Source organism: Tachyglossus aculeatus, chromosome 19 (assembly GCF_015852505.1).
Source record: "Tachyglossus aculeatus isolate mTacAcu1 chromosome 19, mTacAcu1.pri, whole genome shotgun sequence".
Lineage (NCBI taxonomy): Eukaryota > Metazoa > Chordata > Mammalia > Monotremata > Tachyglossidae > Tachyglossus > Tachyglossus aculeatus.
Window position 1 is genome coordinate 4,535,350 of NC_052084.1, and position 22,431 is coordinate 4,557,780.

General features: G+C 45.7%; 1 protein-coding gene across 2 annotated transcripts in view; it reads left to right on the plus strand.

The window, feature by feature from the left end:
* EFCAB2 (EF-hand calcium binding domain 2) overlaps positions 1 to 22,119 on the plus strand; it is a 34,404-nt gene extending 12,285 nt beyond the window's left edge. Inside the window, exons 2-7 of one of the 2 annotated variants that reach the window (XM_038761439.1) lie at positions 6,268 to 6,352; positions 13,989 to 14,061; positions 20,060 to 20,139; positions 20,939 to 20,981; positions 21,078 to 21,144; positions 21,823 to 22,119. In XM_038761439.1, the coding sequence (XP_038617367.1) occupies positions 6,268 to 6,352; positions 13,989 to 14,061; positions 20,060 to 20,139; positions 20,939 to 20,981; positions 21,078 to 21,144; positions 21,823 to 21,938 (464 nt within the window). In that variant the 3' untranslated portion in view covers positions 21,939 to 22,119. The remainder of the gene's footprint in view (positions 1 to 6,267; positions 6,353 to 13,988; positions 14,062 to 20,059; positions 20,140 to 20,938; positions 20,982 to 21,077; positions 21,145 to 21,822) is intronic. The other variant, XM_038761440.1, reaches the window with a different exon arrangement.
* The last annotated feature ends 312 nt before the right edge of the window (positions 22,120 to 22,431 follow it).

Below are 22,431 nucleotides of genomic sequence, written 5' to 3' on the forward strand. Positions count from 1 at the left end.
GTGCAGAGCATGGTACTCACTAAGCATTTGGGAAAGTACCATACGGCAGAGTTGGTAGATGCATTCCCTGCCCTCAACAAGTTTACAGTCTAGAGGGGGAATATGTCAAGTGTGTGGCTGCACACTGGTTATTTTGGACCTGAGAAGCAGTATGGGCTAGTGGCAAGAGCACGGCCCTGGGAGTCAGAGACTGTGGGTTCTAATCCCAGCTCCTCCCCTTTTCTGCTGTGTGACCTTGGGCAAGTCACTTCACTTCTTCACTTCTCTGTGCCTCAGTTACCTCATCTGGAAAGTGGGGATTAAGACTATGAGCACCCTGTGGGACAGGGACTGTGTCCGACCTGATTATCTTGTATCTCCCCCAAAGCTGAGAATAGTGGTTGGCACATAATAAGCCCTTAACAAATGCCATAATTATGAATTATTATTATTATTGCTCCACTTAAGGGAAAATGTTTCACCTAAGTACTCACAGCCCCATGCACCACTTATGTACATACTTTACATTCTCTATTCCTTGCTCTTATGTGATGGTATTGTAAACTCCTTGAGGGCCGGGGTCATATCCAATGACTCTTTGGAATTGTGCTCTGCTACGCTTAGAACCTTGTTCTATATGCAGTAGGTGCTCATCAAATATTATTGATTAATTGAGTGATTTAAAATACATTCAGAGTTATCTTCAGGAAAACAGCAGCACATGGTAAACTTGACGAACAGTAGATAACTCAGCAATTGTATTTATTCATTCTTTAACCCAGTACTTTGGAGGGAAAAAAACATCCTGATCCGTAAGTAGGGAAATTCAACAGGACGTTGAAGAAATGTCTTGAAACTTCATAGAGCACAGAAGTTATAGGCTGATAAACTGTTGTGTCGAATGCAATGATGTCTGCTAAAATTTTAGGACCATAGGTAATAAGTACTAAGCTATTCTAGAGTTCAGATTTTTTTCATGATCTAAAAACATACAATTTTCTACTCAACATTTTGTAAATTTTTTTTAAGGTGTGGTGTTTACACTAGCTCCTATTGAGGCTTCACTTTTGGTGTAATATAAATGGTTAACTCATTCATATTAATCACACTCAAATGTTCTGTGTACTTGGCCAGATTTAGGAGTGGAGAGGGGGCTGCAGTAATTGTTGAGCTTTTCTGTTCACGTATCATTTTCAGTATTGTAAAGAAAATGAACATAAAGAATTAAAAAAATTATTAAAATCACTGGAAATGATAAGTAAAACCACCTAAAGCTATTCCTTTAGTCAGGCTGATGAGACGCATAGATTTTTAACACTTTCTGACTGTGTTTTCTTTAAATTTGGCTCATCGGGGGGAAACACTTTGAGTTCTGGAGTTTAGAGGGGTAGGTGTGGTGGGGACAAATTTGTGTGGGTGTATGTGTAGATCTTGGCGAATTCACAAGTTCAAAAGATGCAGGAGGAAGAATGAACTGTTAGTTTAAGAGGTACATTCTAGGTATGTTAAAGTATGTTCCCAAATTTAGTGTAATATACAATGAAAAATTTTCTCCGGCATTTAAGAGATGATGTGGGAGATATCTGAAGTCAAGGCAGCTGAAGGCAGCCTAGGATGAAAGCTTCCTTTTTCTAAAATTATTTTAAAGTGCAGCCTTTTCTGTCTTTTTGTCTCTATGGTATCCATCACCATGGTATCCTTTCCTTACATACACTCAAAAAAAGGTTTCTTTCCACAGAATTGATGTAAATGAGTCCTTCAATACAGTGTGTGACTACTGGTAGGCTGAAATGTGTAACCCAAACTCAGAGAAGCCTCAAGGACCAGAGTGTTGACTTGGACAAGAGAGTGGTGTTGTGAGAGGACTGCACACCTCCGGAATCGAAATATATTCGGTTCTTCCTGTTGTCTACTTCCCCTTAATTTTCTGCTTATAATAATGACGGTATTTGTTAAGCACTTACTATGTGCAAAGCACTGTTCTGAGCGCTATTTTCCTTCAAACATACTGCTCTTCCTATTTTCCTCCTCCTCTCATCTCTCTCACAACATCTTTCTTTCCCAGCAACTCCCAGCAGTAAACTGGCCTCGTGAATAGAGTCCGGGCCTGACCAGGGATCTAATCCCAACTTTGCCACTGGTCTGCTGTGTGACCTTGGGTAAGTCATTTAGCTTCTCTATGCCTCAGTTCCCTTAAAATGGGGATTAAGACTGTGAGCCCCATGTGGGGCAGGGACTGTGTCCAACCCGATTAGCTTGTATCTATCCCAGCGCCTAGTACAGTGCCTGCACATAGAAAGTGCTTAACAAATGCCCCACCCCCCGCCCCCCCAAAAAAGGTCTTCTGATTCCCAGGCCCATTCTCTTTCCACTAGGGCATCCTGCTTCTCATAGTGCTTAGTCTGGGTTAGCCTTTAGTCTTTGTTTTAGTAGCCATTAAATTAGATAGATATATAAAGCCCAAGCTGCTACCCCAAAAAGGAAAAAAAAAAGGGAAACAGGAGTCCCCCCAATTTGTTACTAGCTAGCTGGCCAAACTATGTGAAACCTTTGAGCTTCAGCAGCATCTTTGAGACCTATTCCACCTCTTCCCCAGCCCCGAGGTCGAATCTCTGTTGTTATTATTGGTAATAATAATAATAGTGGAATTTGTTAAGCACTTACTATGTGGGAGGCACTGAACTAAGCTCTGGGGTGGACACCAGCAAATCGGGGTGAACACACTCCCTGTCCGATATGGGGCTCATAGCCTTAATCCCCATTTTCCAAATGAGGTAACCGAGGCCCAGGAAAGTGAAGTGACTTCCCCAAGTTCACACAGCAAACAAGTGGCGGAGCCAGGATTAGATCCCAGATCCTTCTGACTCCCAGGACCACGCTTTAGGCACATTGCTTCTCACTAGGCCATGATGCTTCTCTGTTATCATTACTTCCTGGTTTATATAGTTGGGTTTTTTTTTATAGTTGGGAATTTGAATTTGACTTTTGTTTTGGTGTGTTTCCCCGCTTGGGCACCACCCCTATGGCAGGGCTGGGTCCCTCCTCTGTTCTTGGATTAGTGCAGGGCAACCCGTCAGTCCAGCTGGCCCAGTTCCTCCCAGGCATGCAGTTTACTCAGTTCTGGGAAAGAAGAGGAAGCCGTTGAAACGAACACGTCTCCTTTGCAAACTGTCTGAGTAGATAGGGTTAAAACCCACAGCCCAACTCGCCTCGATTTAAATGGGCAGCTCTGCTAAGGTTTTAAAGTAAGGTAGTTGTCTTTACTGAAATGGCGTAGTGAATAAGGCACCACCCTGGGAGTCGGAGAACCTGGGTTCTAATCCTGGCTCCACCATGTGCCCGCTGGGTGACCTTGGGTAAGTCACTTCTCTTCTCTGGGCCTCAATTTCCTCACCTGCAAAATGGGGATTCTTCCTACTTAGACTGTGAGACTCCTCTGGGGAAGCAGCGTAGTTCAGTGGAAAGAGCACGGGCTTTGGAGTCAGAGGTCATGGGTTCAGTTGTCAGCTGTGTGACTTTGGGCAAGTCACTTAACTTCTCTGTGCCTCAGTTACCTCATCTGTAAAATGGGGATGAAGACTGTGAGCCCCACGTGGGACAACCTGATCACCTTGTAACCTCCCCAGTGCTTAGAACAGTGCTTTGCACATAGTAAGCGCTTAATAAGTGCCATTATTATTATTATCTGGGCCAAGGACTGTGTCCAACCCGATTAACTTGCACCTACTCCAGTGCTTGGAACAGTGCTTTACACATAGTAAGTGCTTAACAAATGCCATTAAAAAAGAAAAATGCTCCTTGACTGATCACATCCAAGGCCTCTCAGGTGAAGTGATCCTGTCCTGTCTTAATGGGTGTCATTGGTTCTGTTGCGGGGTGAGCTAGTGACTCAACCCAGGTCCATTCAGCCACAGACTTTTATGAAACCCATGAAGGATCTGAATGAAGGCTTGACTTTTCCATTAACATATAAGCAGTGTGAAAGCACTGCAACAGGTGGAGCTTGTGGAACTGGCCTAGCAAAGGCCTGTCCTAATAATAAAGTAATAATGATGGCATTTGTTAAGCACTTCCTATGTGTCAAACACTGTTCTAAGCACTGGGGCAGATACAGTCTAATCAGATTGGACCCAATCCCTGTCCCACAAGGGGTTTATAGTCTTAATCCCCATTTTACAGATGAGGTTACTGAGGCTCAGAGAAGTTGTGATTTGCCCAAGTAATAATCATAATAATAATTGAGGTATTTGTTAAGCGCTTACTATGTGCCAGTTCTAAGCGCTGGGGTAGATGCAAGGTATTTAAGTTGGACCCAGTCCCTGTCCCACATAGTGCTCATGGTCTTAATCCCCACTTTACAGCTGAGAGAACTGAGGCACAGTGAAGTGACTTGCCCAGGGTCACCCAGAAGACAGGGGAGCAGCTGGGACTAGAACCCAGGTCCTTTGGATTCCCAAGCCCTTGCTCTAGCCACTAGGCAACACTGCTCCTCTGTATAAATGAGTGCTGTAATCAGCAGTGGGGTATGAAGAGGACAACCTGACAGATAGCCGGACCTGGGGATGAGCCCTGTCCAATTCACGCATGGCCACAGATTGTACCTGCTTTCCCTGGCCAGCCATCTTGACCCGCGGCTGCTGACAGCATGGGTAGCTCAGTGTTATGACCTGTGACACCTCCTACAAAAAGAAACCAAGCACATGTACTTTCCTGAACTAGGAGCTCAGTCTAGGAGCTCAGTCCAGGGTCCCCCCAAGTCTCACAAACCTCCAGTGTTGCCCATCTACCTCAAACAGAAGCTTTAAAGCACTCCATCACCTTGCCTCCTCCTGCTTGACCTCGCTGCTTTTCGACTATAAACCAGTCTGCAAACTTCGCTCCTCTAATGCCAATCTACTCGCCATACCTCCATCTCATCTTTCTCGCCATTGACCCCTCGCCCACCTCCTGCCTCTGGCCTGGAACTCCCTCCCTTTTTGTATCCAACAGACCATCACTCTCCTCACCTGCAAAACCTTATTAAAAGCACATTTCTTCCAAGAGTCCTTCCCCAACTAGCCCCTCATTTCATCTTCCACTCTCTTCTGTGTCACCCGTGGATTCACACCCTCTATTCACTTTACTCAGCCCTACAGCACTTATGTCCATATCCATAACGTACTTAGTTCTATTAATGTCTATCTGTGAACAGGGAACGTTTCTACCAACTCTCTTATATTGCACTTTCCCAAGAGCTTAGTACAGTGCACACAGTAAGCACTCAATAAATACGGTTGACTGATTTATTTCACCTTCAGAGTAATATAGCAATAGCCCTGGGTGCCAACACAGCCTCATTTAGAAGTCCCCAAAAGGCAAAGGTTTAGAAAAGATGTCCTAAAAAAAGTCCCACCTCACTCAAAACAGGCTCATCGGAGGGCTGAGTGGGAGGGCATTTAATCTTATAGTGCTCTAGCCAATACAAAATGAACAAATACAAAGAACAAAACCATTGCATCTTGAATCTCGAAAGACCGTGACCATGATAACTGCAGTCACCCAGAAAGGCAGCTGTCCTGGCACATTAGCTGACCAAACGGAGGGTTCATTCATTCATTCATTCCGTTGTATTTATTGAGTGCTTACTATGTACCGAGCACTGTACTAAGTGCTTGGGAGACTACAGTATAACAATAAACAGATACAGTCCCTGTTCACAACAAGTTTGCAGTCTAGCAGGTGAATCCCGACTGTCTGGTTAAGAGAAGCAGCATGGCCTAATGGATAGAGCATGGGCCTGGAAGTTGGAAGGACCTGGGTTCTAATCCCGGCTCCCCCACTTGTCTGCTGTGTGACCTTGAGCAAATCACTTCACTTCTCTGGGTCTTCACCTCATCTGTAAAATGGGGATTAAGACTGGAAGCCCCATGTGGGACATGGACTGTGTCCAATCTGATGCTCTTGTATCTACTCCAGTGCTTGGAACAGTGCCTCATACATAGTAAGCACTTAATAAATACCAACTAAATACCAAGAAAAGATCATGGAGCAGAAATGGCAATCAACTCTCTCCCCAGGCTCTGGTCCGAATTGCCCCCAGCCCAACACTGACAGATTGACACCTTTTCGTCTAGAGTTTCCCCGTCAGTGGTGTGAGAGCACCAAGAGCAGATCAAGAAGGAGGACTGTCTGTCCTTCATTGTTCTGGACCAAAGGACATCGTAGCCTATGTGTCCAGGATTCTATTCCAAAGTTAATGGGCTGAATACAATTAACTGTATTTGCTTGGATTTTTTTTTTTTTTTGCAGAAGCCGTGGTAGGAGAGATCCAGAAGAAGATCAAAGATGCTTTTGAGGTTTTCGACCTCGAAACTAATAACACTGTGGATGTCAGGTAAGAACATTTTTTTGTTAGACAAAATTAGATGGTGATAGTGATAGTGTCTCAGCATTGATTGGGTGACTGCTTTGTGTAGAGCATTGAACTAAGTCTTTGGGGAACCTGTGGAAGAAAGATAAAGCATCAGTACCTGGCTCATGAACATATCCCCTTTTCCTTCTTTCTCCTGTCTATAATTTATTTTAGCATCTGCCTCCCCCATTAGATTATGAACTCCTTGAGAACAGGGATTATGTCTACTAATTCTATTGTACTCTACAAAGCACTTAATACAGTGCTCAGTGAATACTACTGATTGATTGATTTCAAGCAGACAAGCAGACTTATCACTCTGCTGCCTGGATAATTTTTCTACTGAAATGTTCAGTCCATGTTTCCCCACTCCTCAAGAACCTCTAGTGCTTGCCCATCCACCACTACATCAAACAGAAACTCCTCACCCTTGGCTTTAAAGCCCTCAATCACCTTGCCCCCTCCTACCTCACCTTGCTGCTCTCCTACTATGACCCAACCCACACACTTCGCTTCTGTAATGCTGACCTACTCACTGTACCTGAGAAGCAGTGTGGCTCAGTGGAAAGAGCACGGGCTTTGGAGTCAGAGGTCATGGGTTCAAATCCCGGCTCCGCCAATTGTCAGCTGTGTGACCTTGGGCAAGTCACTTAACTTCTCTGTGCCTCAGTTACCTCATCTGTAAAATGGGGATTAAGACTGTGAGCCCCCCCGTGGGACAACCTGATCACCTTGTAACCTTCCCAGTGCTTAGAACAGTGCTTTGCACATAGTAAGCGCTTAACAAATGCCATTATTATTATTATTATTAATAAATGCTATTATTATTATTATTATTACCTCAATCTTGTCTATCTCAATCAATCATTCACTCAATCAATCAATTGTATTTATTGAGTGCTAACTGTGTGCAGAGCACTGTACTGAGCGATTGGGAGAGTGCAATATAACAAATACATTCCGTGCCCACAGTAAGCGTACAGTCCAGAGGGGGAGGCAGACATTACCAATATGCACATTAAGTACTGTAGGGCTGGGAGGGGGGATGAATAAAAGGAGCAAGTCAGGGTGATACAGAAAGGAGTAGAAGAAAAGGAAAAGAGGGCCTAGTCAGGGAAGGCCTCTTGGAGGAGTTGTGTCTTCAATAAGGTTTTGAAGGAAGGGGAGAGTAATGTCTGTCGGATATGAAGAGCGACCCCCGAAATTGATCTGGCCACCCAGGACCTGAAATAGATTCATTCATTCAATCGTTTTTATTGAGCACTTACTGTGTGCAGAGCACTGTACTAAGTGCTTGGGAGAGTACAACATAATATAACTGACACATTCCCTGTCTACAATGAGCTTAGAGTCTAGAGGGAAGACAGACAATATAGGTAAATGAATTACAGATATGTACTTAAGTGTTGTGGGGCTGAGAGGGGTGATTTTCAGCTCTAGCCTGGGCTGGTGCAAATGTGGCATTCTCTGAGGGAGCGGTAGGAAATGATCTTGGCTGAAGTTGTCAGCCCCCGAAAAGATTTCATTGTCAGAGGGCATCTTCCTCAAGCTTCAGGCTGAGTAAATTTGATGACTTAACACTGTGGTTGACTTAACATGGGTGGGTTAAGAGAGCTGCAGGCTACTTGGCATGCAGCCAATAACATTTCTGGTTTATTTTTCTTCTCCAGTGGTAAAAAAGCTACTTTGCATGTCTTTGAACTCCTACTCTTCATTATTATTGTTTGCAGTTTCCCCCCAGGGCTCCAGAATCCCGTGTAGATTTAGGAGCTGGGGTCCAGGACCAGATCCAGTCTCTGTAGGACCCAGTCCTCACCAGGACATGCTAGGCCTCCAACCTCACCTTCACCTCTGGGAAAATATACCTGAAATTCTCACCGTTTTCCTTTTTCTCATCTCTGAGGGAATCTCTGGAGAAAAAGAGACTGCCCCAGTTTTTGCTAACCCTGCATGGCTCACTGGCAAAATATAAGACTAGATCTTAAGCTCATGTGGGCAAGGAGCATGCCTAGCAAGCTCTTAGAGAAGCAGCGTGGCTCAGTGGAATGAGCACGGGCTTTGGAGTCAGAGGGCATGGGTTCACATCCCAGCTCCGCCACTTGTCAGCGGTGTGACTTTGGGCAAGCCACTTAACTTCTCTGTGCCTCAGTTACCTCATCTGTAAAACAGGGATGAAGACTGTGAGCCCCACGAGGGACAACCTGATCACCTTGTAACCTCCCCAGCGCTTAGAACAGTACTTACTTTGCACATAATTAATGCTTAAAAAATGCCATTATTATTAGTACTGTGCTCCATGCACAGTAAGTGCTTAATAAATGCCATTGATTGATTGATTGATCAATGAGTACCAGCTCTGACCCCAGCGGAACCAGTTGTGTGCACTTCACCACCAGAAGAGTGGCCATGTGTATCAACCCTTTATTTGAAACCACTTAGTACAGTCCTTAGTACGCATAGTAAGTATTCAGTAAATGTTGTTGATTGATCAGTTGATCACCCCAGAGTTCGCAAGAGATTTTGGGGGGAGTGTTATAGAATTGCACGCAGGAGTGCCTAGCTGTTTGTGACTCAATCACTCTCGCAAGCATTTCCACAACTTCTCTTGGTATGGATGGGAGATTGTTGTTTTTTTAAAATGGTATTTCTCAAGCACTTACTATGTGCCAGGCGCAGTACTAAGCACTGGGATAGATATAAGGTAATCAGGTTGGATACAGTTTATGTCCCACATGAGGCTAACAGTCATTATCCCCATTTTACAGACAAGGTAATCAAAGCACAGAGAATTTAAGTGACTTGGCCAAGGTCACACAGCAGATAAGTGCCGGAGCCAGGATTAGAACCCCGGGCCTTCCTTCTCCCAGGCCCAGGCTCTACCATTAGGCCAGGTTGCTTCTCAGCCTTGAAGCTTTCAGTTCTGAAAGATTGCCAGAGTAACACCCCTCTATGGAAAGAGTTCCAGATGAGAGTCTGGGAATTACAGTCTGGTGAGTCTCCCTTCTGTACCTGACCAAGTTTAGGATTGCAACAGGAGAAATCGTGCCTCAGTGGAGTTCTCTGAAGGTGTCAACAAGCATGTGGATGGACAGGAATCAGTGGGCCATATATATTTAGATTTTTCAGTGGGATTTGACAAGGTTCCACATCAAACCTTTTAAAAAATGGTAAGCAGTGGTGGGATTGGAGGGAATGTTATGTCACTGGTAGAAAGCTGGTGCAAAGCTTTCAAATAAATGGTAGGCTATACAGGGCCACTCTTATGGTGGTGAAGTGTAAACAGTTGGGCTGCTTGGGGCCATGGCTGGTACTGATTTTATTTAACAGTTATGTAATTGATCTTGAAAGCTGGGGCAGAGTGACCCTCAATCCTTGTGGGTAGTGAAACGCCATGCAGATGGAGATGAACTTGCCAAAAGAACCCGGGCCCTCTGGGATTCTCTGACTCTCCTGCCCTGACTCTTTCATCCCCACTTCCAAAATGGGTCCTAAAAAGCAATCACCTTGTAACCAGTCAGAACACAGAGATTCAAGCAGGTTTCAGAATGTGACCTCACTGTCACAACAAAAATAAATAAACATACTTCATGCTGCTGCCCGGATTATCTTTGTCCAGAAACGCTCTGGGCATATCACTCCCCTCCTCAAAAATCTCCAGCGGCTACCAATCAATCTGCGCATCAGGCAGAAACTCCTCACCCTGGGCTTCAAGGCTGTCCATCCCCTGGCCCCCTCCTACCTCACCTCCCTTCTCTCCTTCTCCAGCCCAGCCCGCACCCTCCGCTCCTCCGCCGCTAATCTCCTCACCGTACCTCGCTCTCGCCTGTCCCGCCATCGACCCCCGGCCCACGTCATCCCCCGGGCCTGGAATGGCCTCCCTCTGCCCATCCGCCAAGCTAGCTCTCTTCCTCCCTTCAAGGCCCTGCTGAGAGCTCACCTCCTCCAGGAGGCCTTCCCAGACTGAGCCCCTTCCTTCCTCTCCCCCTCGTCCCCCTCTCCATCCGCCCCATCTTACCTCCTTCCCTTCCCCACAGCACCTGTATATATGTATATACGTTTGTACATATTTATTACTCTATTTATTTACTTGTTTTATTTGTACATATCTATTCTATTTATTTTATTTTGTTAGTATGTTTGGTTTTGTTCTCCGTCTCCCCCTTTTAGACTGTGAGCCCACTGTTGGGTAGGGCCTGTTTCTGTATGTTGCCAATTTGTACTTCCCAAGCGCTTAGTACAGTGCTCTGCACATAGTAAGCGCTCAATAAATACGATTGATGATAAACAAGTAAAAAGTGATCTTTGGTGCCTCGAGAGAGATTTACTAGAAATGACGGCTTGGTCCTGGGCAGGATGGGCTTTCAGAAATTTCCCAGATCATTCTGGCTTCTCTTAATACCTCTGCCAATTGGAACAGCCTCATCCCTGGAGCAGCCTTCTTCAAGATAGCCAAAGAATGTTCCCGGGGAGGGGTTGGCATGGAAAATCCTGTTGGCAGCGGGATCTGATCCTTTAAATTGTTGAGTCGCTTTAAAAAAGAAATGATCACAAGTAATCTTCATTGTACTTGCACCATCCTGTGTCGGATAGGAGGAATTGCACGCTCTGGCATGGAAGAACGCCAAAGACGGATTATCTGGGAAAAAAATTTCATCCTGCTTCAAAACCCAAATTAAATGATGATGCCATTGTTCGATCAATCAAATTGCGACTCATTTGCTCTGAAAAGGATTTATCCCGTTTCTCAGTGGCTCCGGTAAATATGGTGCTCAAACACCGTCCACGTGGGCGTGGAGAGGCTTTGGGTATTACGTCCAACCGGACTGAGAAAAATAATAATAATAATAATGATAATAATGGCATTTATTAAGCGCTTACTATGTGTCTAAACGCTGGGGAGGTTACAAGGTGATCAGGTTGTCCCATGTGGGGCTCACAGTCTTAATCCCCATTTTACAGATGAGGTAACTGAGGCACAGAGAAGCGAAGTGACTTGCCCAACTCACACAGCTGACAATTGGCGGAGCCGGGATTTGAACCCATGACCTCTGACTCCAAAGCCCGGACTCTTTCCACTGAGCCACGCTGCTTTGTATTGCCTAATGTGTTTAAAAACGAACAGAAAACACTAAAGCCCGGGGGTTTGAGAATCACGAGAGCTGTTGGGTAAGATTTCCGGCAATCTTGGGAAAGAAAAGTGTTTTTATTTTTTCTTTAGGGTTTTACAAAGCCATTGAGCTCTGTTAGGGCACAGAGACAGAACACGGAGTGGTTTAGCAGATATACTTTAGTTGAAAAGGAAGACGTATTTGGAGAGAGAATGATGGGACTGTACATTCAGAATCAGTGGTCAGTGTAGGAGGGGGTCATATTAGCTGTTCCTCACTGAAGGAGTTGTCATTCATTCATAGCATTATCCAATCTGTCACATTTATTGAGTACTTGCTGAGTGCAGAGCACTATACTAGTATATCAATCAATCAGTGGTTAATTGAGAAGCAGAGTGACCTGCTGGAAAGATCACAGGCTTGGGAGTCAAAAGGACCTGGGTTCAAATCCTAGCTCCACACTTGTCTACTGTGTGACCTTGGGCAAGTCACTTAACTTCTTCGTGCCTCAGTTCCCTCATCTGTAAAATGGGGATTAAGACTGTGAGCCCCCGTGGGACATGGACTGTGTCCAATCTGAATACCTTGTAGCTAACCCAGCACTTAGTACAGTGCCTTGGGCACATAGTAAGCACTTAACGAATACCATTAAGGTGATTAGTATGTGCCAGGCAGCGTACTAAGCACTGTACAAGCTGATCAAGTTGGACACAATCCCCGTCCCACGTAGGGCTCAGTCTTAATCCCCGTTTTACAGATGAGGCGACTGAGGCACAGAGAAGTTAAATCCTTTGCCCAAGGTGACACAGCAGACATGTGGCAGAGTGGGGAATAGAAGTCAGGTCTTCCGACTCCCAGGTTTGTGGTTTTTCCACTAGGTCACGCTGCTTCCCAAGTGTTTGTGCTCTCCCTGGGGTTTAGTACAGTGCCCTGCACACAGTAAGTGCTCAATCCCAACTCCCCATTGATAGATTGATTTTCTCCCCCATCACCCCCAGATGCCCTACTCTCTCCCCCTGCAATCCACACCCACGTTCCCTCTCACACACCGCCCCGTCTCTCTCTGTCTCTTTCTCATCCAACCTGCTTCCCCATCCCTGGTCCCGGCCTGCTGGGGCTGGCAGTGAGTTCTCCTCTGGCCTGGCGAGCCTCCCAGCTCCCTTCACTTACCATCTGGAGTTCTTCAGGCTCCTCCACCCTTCTGCTGCTTCCCTGGGCTCCTGGCAAGGGCATGTCAGCACGGGATAGAGAGAAACTCTCTCCGGCCGCCCTTGAACACAAGGTTATCGGACAGTGGAGGCAGGACCTGCTTAACAAGGAGGATAACAGTAATAGTATAATAATAATAATTATTGCAATTGTGGTATTTGTTAAGCGCTTACTATGTACCAGGCACCGTATTAAGCACTGGGGTAGATACAAGATAATCAGGTTGGACACAGTCTGTGTCTCACATGGGGCTCAGTTTTCATCCTCATTTTAATAATAATAATAATTGTGGGGACTGTCTATGGGCATGGAAGGAGACCAGCAAGCGGAATCGAAACCAGTGTCGGGCATCTCAAGTAGGAGATAGCGGAAGACCTGAACTCTGGGAGGTCAATTAGGTGTGCTTCGCCTTTTAGACTGTGAGCCCACTGTTGGGTAGGGACCGTCTCTATATGTTGCCAACCTGTATTTCCCAAGCGCTCAGTACAGTGCTCTGCACACAGTAAGCGCTCAATAAATACGATTGATTGATTGATTGATTGCTGAAGTGTCTGATCGAGTCAATTGGAGAAGCAGGCGTGGCCTAGTGGAAAGAGCATGAAGTTGGGAGTCAGAGGATCTGAGTTCTAATTCCGGATGTGCCCGTTGCTTGCTGTGTGACCTTGGGCTAGTCACTCAACTTCAGGGCTTAGAACAGTGCCAGCGCTTAGAAGAGTGCTTTGCACATAGTAAGTGCTTAATAAATGCCATTACTATTATTCTCTGGGCCTCAGTTTCCTCAACTGTAAAATGGGGATTAAATACCTGTTCTTCTTCCTTAGACTGGGAGTCTCAGAACCTTAGAACCCTGACACCTCTGACTCTGACTTCATATTGATGGTTAGGTTTTGACAAGTAAGAACAAAAAGCTAAAATTATTTTGGCATCCTTGGAAAATAGCATAAGATCGTGAAGTTTCTTGGAAAATAGCATAAGATCATGAAGTTTCTTCATGTAGGTTTGTCTTGTCCTTTCCCTTTCCGTGGAAAATGGATTCCCAGCTCCTTGAGGATGGGGGATCACGTGGAATTGTCCCCTGGGTATTTTTTCTCCAGTGCTTAGTACAGTACTTTGCACACACAGACAAGCACATGATAAAACACAATAACCACTATTATTACAACCCTCAACATTTGTTAAGTATCCTCACACAGGATACTGTGCAGAATTGTCATTTTTAGGATCCTCAGACCACAGTCTGTCCTTTTCCAGAATTTCCATTCTAAATAAATATGTGCTCAGGATGTTCTCTCTTTTTTCAGGGAGATTGGTACAATTATCCGGTCACTGGGGTGTTGCCCAAGTGAAGGAGAGCTGCATGACCTAATTGCCGAGGTAAGTGGTTTGTATTATCAGCAGTATTTAACCACTCTTCTGTCCTTCAGCCAAACTGCTAAAAGCCTGTAAACTGAGATGCTGTATGGCCTAGTGGACAGGTCGGAAGGGCCTAGGTTCTAATCCTGGCTCTGCCACTTGTCTGCTGTGCGACTTTGGGAAAATCACTTCACTTCTCTGGGCCTCATTTCCCTCGTCTGGAAAATGGGGATTAAGACTGGGAGCCCCATGTGGAACAGCGACTGTGACCAACCTGATTAACTTATATCTACACAGTGTTTACTACAGTGCCTGTTACACAGCGCTTAATACCTTTTTTTTTTAAGAAAGGAACCTACAGAGTAGAGGAGTTTATATGCATTTTATATGCATTTTATATGCAATGTATCACTAAGTCTTGCCCACTCTTCCTAGGGAATATTTTTCAGCCCGACTTCTTGCTCTCCACTCTGTCAGCCACAAAATGGGTCATCCATCACCTCAGGATTGGATCCCTGCAGCAACTCTTGGTGCGGGCCCCTCCAGCCTTCATCGCCGGCTGTCTAATCTTCCCTCCGTCTCTGCAAAATATAAAATCTATAGGCATCCGACATCATGCCCTGGGCAAGAAAATTGCCTCCATACCACCTGGTCATTTCTCTTTCTCCTCTTCTTTCTCTGTTCCTGGGCCTGGGGTGGGTTCATTGCTCTTTTGTCCCCAAAAGAGACTCTGGTCCTAATTGTGATTGTTCCTCTTTCCCCCAACTCCCTGTACTGCTCAGAGTTGGGCACAATTGTCAGTCTGTGCTCAAGCTAGACCCAGGACTAGACTGGTTCTCAGTAGGTGCCAAAGATCAGAATTGAGAGGCATTACAATCAGTCGGTCAGACAGTCAACCACTGGTATTTATTGAGTGCTTCCTGTGAGCAGAGCACTGAACTAAGCGTTTGGGAGAGTACAGTAGAACAGAGTTGGTAGACACATTCCCTACCCCCAATGAGTTTACAGTCTAGAAGGAATTTACGGTCTAGCTGGGGGACTGATGGGTTTGGTAACATGCCAGCTCCTAGCAGTAACTTGTCCTGAGCTGCACAGGCACGGAAATCTAGAACTCCCGAAGACAAGTGTCCAATGGAGGAGGGCAGGAGGCATTGACAGCGACAGCACCAGAGGCAGGAATGGGGTGGAGATGGAAGGGGAGGCAAGAGAATCTGTGAGGCCCCAGTCTCAGAGAGCCAGACTTTGCTATTCCTCCTCCTCCCCACCTTCCCCCGGCTGGCTTCCTCCCCAGTTTGTTGCCCACCCTAATACTCTGCCAACTCCCACCCCACCACCCCGCATTCTGGGCCCCCTCTGGTTCTTCAGTCACTTCTTAGAGGGGAACTGGGTGGACATTGATTGGCAAGAAGTCCCTGGTTCATGGCAAGGGGGTGGGAACCGACCAGCAATCCCACTCTGCAGATATGAGTGATGAAAGATCCACCCCACAGGGCATGGGAGAATGCGGGATTCTCCAGAAAGTCACCTGAACCTTTGAACTTTAGTGGATTTACCATTCTAAGTATTTGTGCAATTGAAAGTTTTCCACTTTTCCAACTGATTTAGCCACAGCCGATCAGCTCTTCTGCGTGTGCGCGCGCGTGCGCGCGCACACACACACACACACACACGCTCATACACAGATTCCCACATTAAAATAACTAGTTGTCATCCCATGGATCCGACAGACTCCGAATCAATCATAATTAATGATGGCAAAGAGGAGTGGACCTAATTACAGTGTTCACTAGAATCGTTCTCTGATCCTATTATAACATTTTCCTACCCTTTTTTTCTTTTCAGTTGCCTTACCTTAATATATTTCCTGACTTCCCCCAGCCCCCGACAAACCCCAATAGCCTCAATTTGCACTTTAGAATATTTTTTTCCCCCAGCATCATTTTTTTCCTTTAGTCAAGCTCCCAGGAGCTCCATGCCTGCAAAGTGAGACCCTGACAGGATCTCCAGGATTGTGAATGGGGAACTTTCCCTGTCATTCTGGGAAGTGCGAATTCTGGGCCCACCACACTGATCCTTCGGGATTTAGCTGCACCTCCCACCCCCCCACCCCCAGCCCACCACCTCTCCGACTGTGGGAGAGTGAGAGGTGGAGGTCTTGTTCACTGTCCAACATCACTTTCTGCCAACAATCCTATTTTCTCTCCGAAAGATAATAGGCTATTCTCGGATTTCTGGGGAGCCATTCCCTAGAGACTTTGTACAGCTTCGGTGGTCTTCGGGACTTGTTGCCCCAGCAACCAAGGGACACCCCACTGTCAGCCTTACAGGTCAGCAAAGGCCATTGAAGGGCTCTGAGGAGAGTCACCAGGGCTCCTGCCACTTGTTGCTGAATACTAAGCCCCAGCTGAGGAATAGTTCTCTCCAAGCTGGCTCCTACAGTGCCCTGCGTGGCCTCACCAGGGCTGTGGCTGTCCTCAAATGGCACTTTTGTGTTCCAGCCTGCTGTTCCTCCCTGCTGTGATGCAATGGAAAAGGTATTTGTTACATGCTTACTATGTGCCGGGCACTGTACTGGGGTAGATGCAAGCTAATCGGGTTGAACACAGTCCATGTCCCACATGGAGCTCACAGTCTTAATCCCCATTGTGTAGATGAGATAACTGAGGCCCAGAGAAGTGAAATGACCTGCCCAGGGTCACCTAGCAGACAAATGGTGGAGCCAGGTTTAGAACCCAGGTCCTTCTGATTCCCAGGCCCATGATCTATCCAACAGGCCATTGCTCCTTCTCAACAGTAGTGATTTAGCAAGAAGTCTCTCAAATGCAGTGAACCTCCAAATTATTCCATTTTCACAAGTTCTAGAGACTTCAGTATCCACTTCTTTCCTTTGCCAAAAGCTTTTTAAGCCCTTAAAGATACATTTTTAAAAAGCCGAGGTACCGTTTCCTTTTTCATGCTTTCAACTGAGATGCAGCAGTATTCCAAAATCCTAAATCTTGCACCAGTCTGTTTATCAGAATTCAGAAATTTGCAGGTGGAAAATGAGGATTCTGATTTATCAAAAAAAGGACACCTGTGACTCTTCAGCTTCTACCTCTAAATACCACTAGATTTTTGTTGTTGTTTTATCCTGTCCAAGGCTGAAGAAATGTTTTCTAATTAACCCGTATCTCTTAGACACCATTGATTTTCCCTAAAAAAAATGTATATGCCTCTAGAGCTTAAGCTCTTTATTATTTTTATTGTAGCAATGGAAAATTTCCCTAATTATCTCTGGACAGCTTTCTTCTGCATAAACAGGTAGAAATATTCTCATTCTACAGCTCTCCTGTCTAGTGACCTGGAACTAGCTGAAACGCAGGGGCTTCATAAAGCATCTTAACTACAGACATCATCTTGATTTTTGTGAAGCATGAAATAGTTGAGTTTATTGACTGATTGTTGTGTCACTGGAGAGAAATGAATTTTCACTGGATGTTTTATTGCAGCTTCTCAGTGGATTCAGCATTAAAATAAATAATCCAGGAATGAGAAAAGCTGTGGCCTAGCGATTTAGGTGTAGGAGAGGGAGCCAGTGATGGTGGGAGCAGCAGCAAGGCCCTCCACCCCACCTGGGACAAGATACAGAGAAGCAGCATGGCCTAGTGGATAGAGCACGGGCCTGGGAAGCAGAAGGACCTGGGTTTGAATTCTGGCTCCGCCACTTGTCTGCTGTGACCTTGGGCAAGTCACTTTACTTCTCTGGGCCTCAGTTACCTCACCTGAAAATTGGGGATTAAGACTGTGAGCCCCCTGTGGGACATGGATTATGTCTAACCTTATTTGCTTGTACCCACCCCAGTGCTTATTCCAGTGCCTGGTACATGGTAAGTGCTTAATAAATATTATTATCATGATGGTGATGGTACCTATCCTCTTCTGGGTCTATTCCGTCACCTCCCAAATAGTCTGTGTAAAACAACCATCCAGCTCAATCAGTCTCAATCAATAAACCATATTTATCGAGTGTTTACCATGTGCAGAGCACCTTACTAAGCACTTGGGAGAATACAGTACAACAGTAGAACAAACACATTCCTTGCCCACAGCAAGTTTACAGTCTAGAGGGGGTGATAGACATTAATATAAATAAGTTAATTATGGATGTAGACACGAGTGCCGTAAGGCTGAGGGTGGGGTGATGAATAAAGAGAGCAAACCAGGGCGATGCAGAAGGGAGCGGGAAAAGAGGGAATGGGGGCTTAGTCGGGGAAGGCCTTTTGGAGGAGATGTGCCTTCAGTAAGGCTTTGAAGGTGGGGAGAGTCATTGCCGGATATGAAGAAGGAGGATGCACCAGGCCAGAGGCCTGACATGGGTAAGAGGTTATGGCTAGGGTTGGGTGAATGCTTGGAGACTTTTCATCATCATCATCATTAATAGTATTTATTGAGCGCTTACTATGTACAGAGCACTGTACTAAGCGCTTGGGAAGTACAAATTGGCAACATATAGAGACAGTCCCTACCCAACAGTGGGCTCACAGTCTAAAGGGGCTCACAGTCTAAAAAACCGTTTCTTCAGTGAAAACGGTTAGAAGATGTGGAGGGAATGATTTTAGGAAGTGCCTATGGAGCAGCCGTCATGACAGAGAGCACTCGAGACTGGTTTCTGGCCCCAAAGAAATTTCAGAATCTACCCAGAAACATTAAGGGTTTTTTTTTCTACTATTTTCAACCATTTTGATTTTTGAGGGGAAAAAAAACGAGGCACTAAAAACTGAAAATGAAGGGCACCATGTATTTAGTCAGAGACTGTAACGCGCAATGGCCACTAGAGGGCAAGATGGAGTCACGGAAAAATCCCACTGCTGCTGGCCAGTTTCAGAATACCATCATCATCATCACCATCAATGGTATTTATTCATTCATTCATTCATTCAGTCGTATTTATTGAGCACTTACTATGTGCAGAGCCCTGTACTAAGCCCTTGGAAAGTGCAATTCGGTAACAGAGACAATCCCTACCCAATAACGGGCTCGAGCGCTTCCTATGTGCAGAGCGCGTTGTTCAATAGAGTTGGCAACACATTCTCTTCACACGGCAAGCTTACAAAATCCCCAGTTGGTCTCAGTCTTTCTCATTGATCATTTCTGCTGGATTTGAATTTTGACACTGAGCCTTAGAGGCAGCAGTCTGGAGTGTCGCCCCCACTGCCAGCCTCATTAGAACCAACCAGGCCTTAAACCCTAATAGCACAGCACCCAGAGGCAGCTGAGTGTGTTCCTTTAGTAAGTCAATCAGGGGTGTTTACTAAGTGCATTCCGTGTGTGGAGCACTGAACTAAGCACTTGGGAAAGTACAATACAACATTGTTGGAAGACATCATCTCTGCCCTCAAAGGGCTCACAGTCTACCTGGGAGACAGGCATTGAAATAGATTTCAGAGAGGGGAAATAGTGGAGTAGGATGGGAAATTCCAACAGCCCATCATCCCTCTGGTCACTGAAAGGTCTGTTGGATGGGTAGACAGGAGGGTCTGGGCTCGGGAACCTTTGTTGGCCCCCTAACACTGTTGCACTGAAGACAGCTGTGGTTGGGATGACAGGAGACCAAGCTACAAGTCTGGAGGTTCCTCCCTCAAAAAATAAATCTTCCCAGCTCTTCTAAGGAATTAGGATCCAAGGGCCTTTTAATAGGATTTTTGAGAGGCATAGAGAATTTACAACTCCTCATAAAGCGGCTGACGGGCAGGCGAAGATCGATGGAGTTGCGCGTGAGAGGGGATAAGCAGCCCAGCCATACAGCTGGCAAGTAGAAAGCGTCAGCAACCCAGCAGGGTTCCAACCCCAGGATTATTGCCAAGCCTAGGGACAGGAATCCGATTCTTTAGACATGGACTATGTTGTTGGCCAGGCTTCACACTGACCATCGGTTGCTTGTGTCGAGGTAACACAGCAAGAAGCAGCATGGCCTAGTGGATGGAGCACGGGCCTGGGTGGATGGAGATTTCTGAGTGGCATTCATCTCTTTGATCTTCAGGTAGAAGAAGACGAGCCAACTGGATATATCCACTGGGAAAAATTTCTTCCGATGATGACCAAAGTATTGATGGAAAAAAGGTAATGAGCATTTAGGGTTTTGTGAACCTGTGGGTAACTGTGTCCCAGATCCAGTTAATTGCAGGTGACCGAGTCCCGTGGGCATTGTGTCTGGACCAGCAGGAGTGGAGCCTTAACTCACCATAGTTTGCTTGTGGAGAGGGTTTAGTTCAGGATGAATTATTCTCCCATTGTTAAACATCCAGCAAAAACACTAATAAATAGCATCACACCGTGTCAGTTGTCTCAAACTGGACAGTTATTTCCCGCAGAGCAGTTCTTTTGCCCTCCAAAAACCCGATCAGACCTTTGTAAAGAAATTGTGATTTACCGTTCTGATTCTCAAATTTCTGTGGTTTCTCCTTCATGAACTAAAATAAGGGTCATAGCTTCCAAATTCTAGTGTCATAATAATAATAATCATTATGGTATTTGTTAAGCACGTTCTGTGTGCCAAGCACTGTTCTAAGCTCTAGGATAGATTCAAGATAATCAGTTTGGACCCAGTCCCTGTCCCATCTGGGGCTCACAGTCTTAAACCTCATTTTACAGCTGAGGTAACTGAAGCACAGAGAAGTGAAGTAACTTGCCCAAGGTCACACAGCAGACACATGGCAGAGCTGGGATTGGAGCCCAAGTCCTTCTGACTCCCATATAAGGTCCCTCTAGACTGTAAGCTCAATGTGGGCAGATAATGTTTCTACCAATTCTTCTATATTGTACTTTCCCAAGCGCTTAGTACAGTGGTCTGCACACAGTAAATGCTCAATAAATACTATGGATTGATTGACTGATAACTTCTCTAATTGAATGATTACAGATATAGGCCAATTCCAGAAGACATCCTTCTTCGTGCATTTGAGGTCTGTAACCCCCAGAATGTATCCAATTCACGTGGTCGGCCACCAAAATCTTCACTGGTGAAATTATAAAGGTTTTTCCACTCTTCTTCCCGCTAGGTCTTAGACCCGAGTAAACGAGGGCATCTGACTAAAGAAGAGCTTGTCAAGTTCATGACTGAAGAAGGTAGAAGTCATTTGCTCCATATTTTGTCACAACAGATTTGCAGAATAAGCTTTTTTTAATGGTATTTGTTAAGCGTTTACTATGTGCTGGGCACTGTTCTAAACAAACTAATCAGGATGGATACAGTCCCTGTCCCACATGGGGCTCACAATCTTGACCCCCATTTTACAGATGAGGTAACTGAGGCAAAGAGAAGTTAAGTGACTTGTCCTAGGTGCACAAAGCAGACATGTGGCTGAACCAAGATTAGAACCCAGTTCCTTCTGATTTCCAGGCCCATGCCCTAGCCACAAGGCCATGCTGCTTCTTTAGATCACAAGCCCCGTGAGGAAAGAGCACAGTGTCTAATTTGTACCTGTGGGTCCTCTCCCAGCATGTAGTACAGTACCCTGCTCACGGTAGTGCTTAATATGATCAGGACTCTCAGACACGAAGGAGAAGGAGGAAGAGAAGGAGGAGGAGGAAAGGGGGTTGGACAGGGAAATTCTTGCCTCCACAGATGCAAGAGGGGCACGGAGGGGGCTTCTGGCTGGCAGGGCATCCCAGCCAGCCATCTCTGCCCCAGGGTAGTCCCAGCCTGTGGTGGACGGTGGGTGGGGGCAAAACGTGAAACATCCAGACCGGGAATGGGGTTGAATATCCCAAATGACAAATTCTCACCCTGTCCACCCCTTCCAGGCGAGCCTTTCACACAAGAGGAAATGGAGGAGATGCTGTCTGCTGCCGTGGACCCAGATTCAAACATCATTAATTACAAAGACTATCTAGCGATGATGGTGGTAGAGGACAATTAAAGCATCACAAAATAGATTGGGCCACCTCTAATGAAAACGGAATCTTTTTTTAAATTTTAACTTGCGGATTTTTTACTTGAATTTCTTTTTCTGGTTAGTGGGTAGCTACTCTCCATAAAACTCGTAGAAGATGTCAGCTAGGATAATCAAGATGATTCTAGCAAATAAAGACATGAGGCAAGCTCTGTTCTAGTTGTCACTGCTCTGACTGTAACTCCACCATGGCTCGTGTTAAGGGCTGAAAATGGACCCAACAAGTTCTCCAGTGGGTAGGAGTCTGTGCTCACTCCGAAGGGGCCTGGAAAGGGTCTTTTTTGGCTAGAGGAGACCACTACACCCTCAGCCCAAGGCTTCATTCCAGCTCACCCCTCCTTCCTCCACTACGCCTGCGTTGCAGTCTGGACAAAAAGGTACTCATGGGAGATGGGGACAAGTCAAAGATGGATGAGTACAAGAATGATGGGAAAGGCTGGCAGAAAATCAGACACAGGAA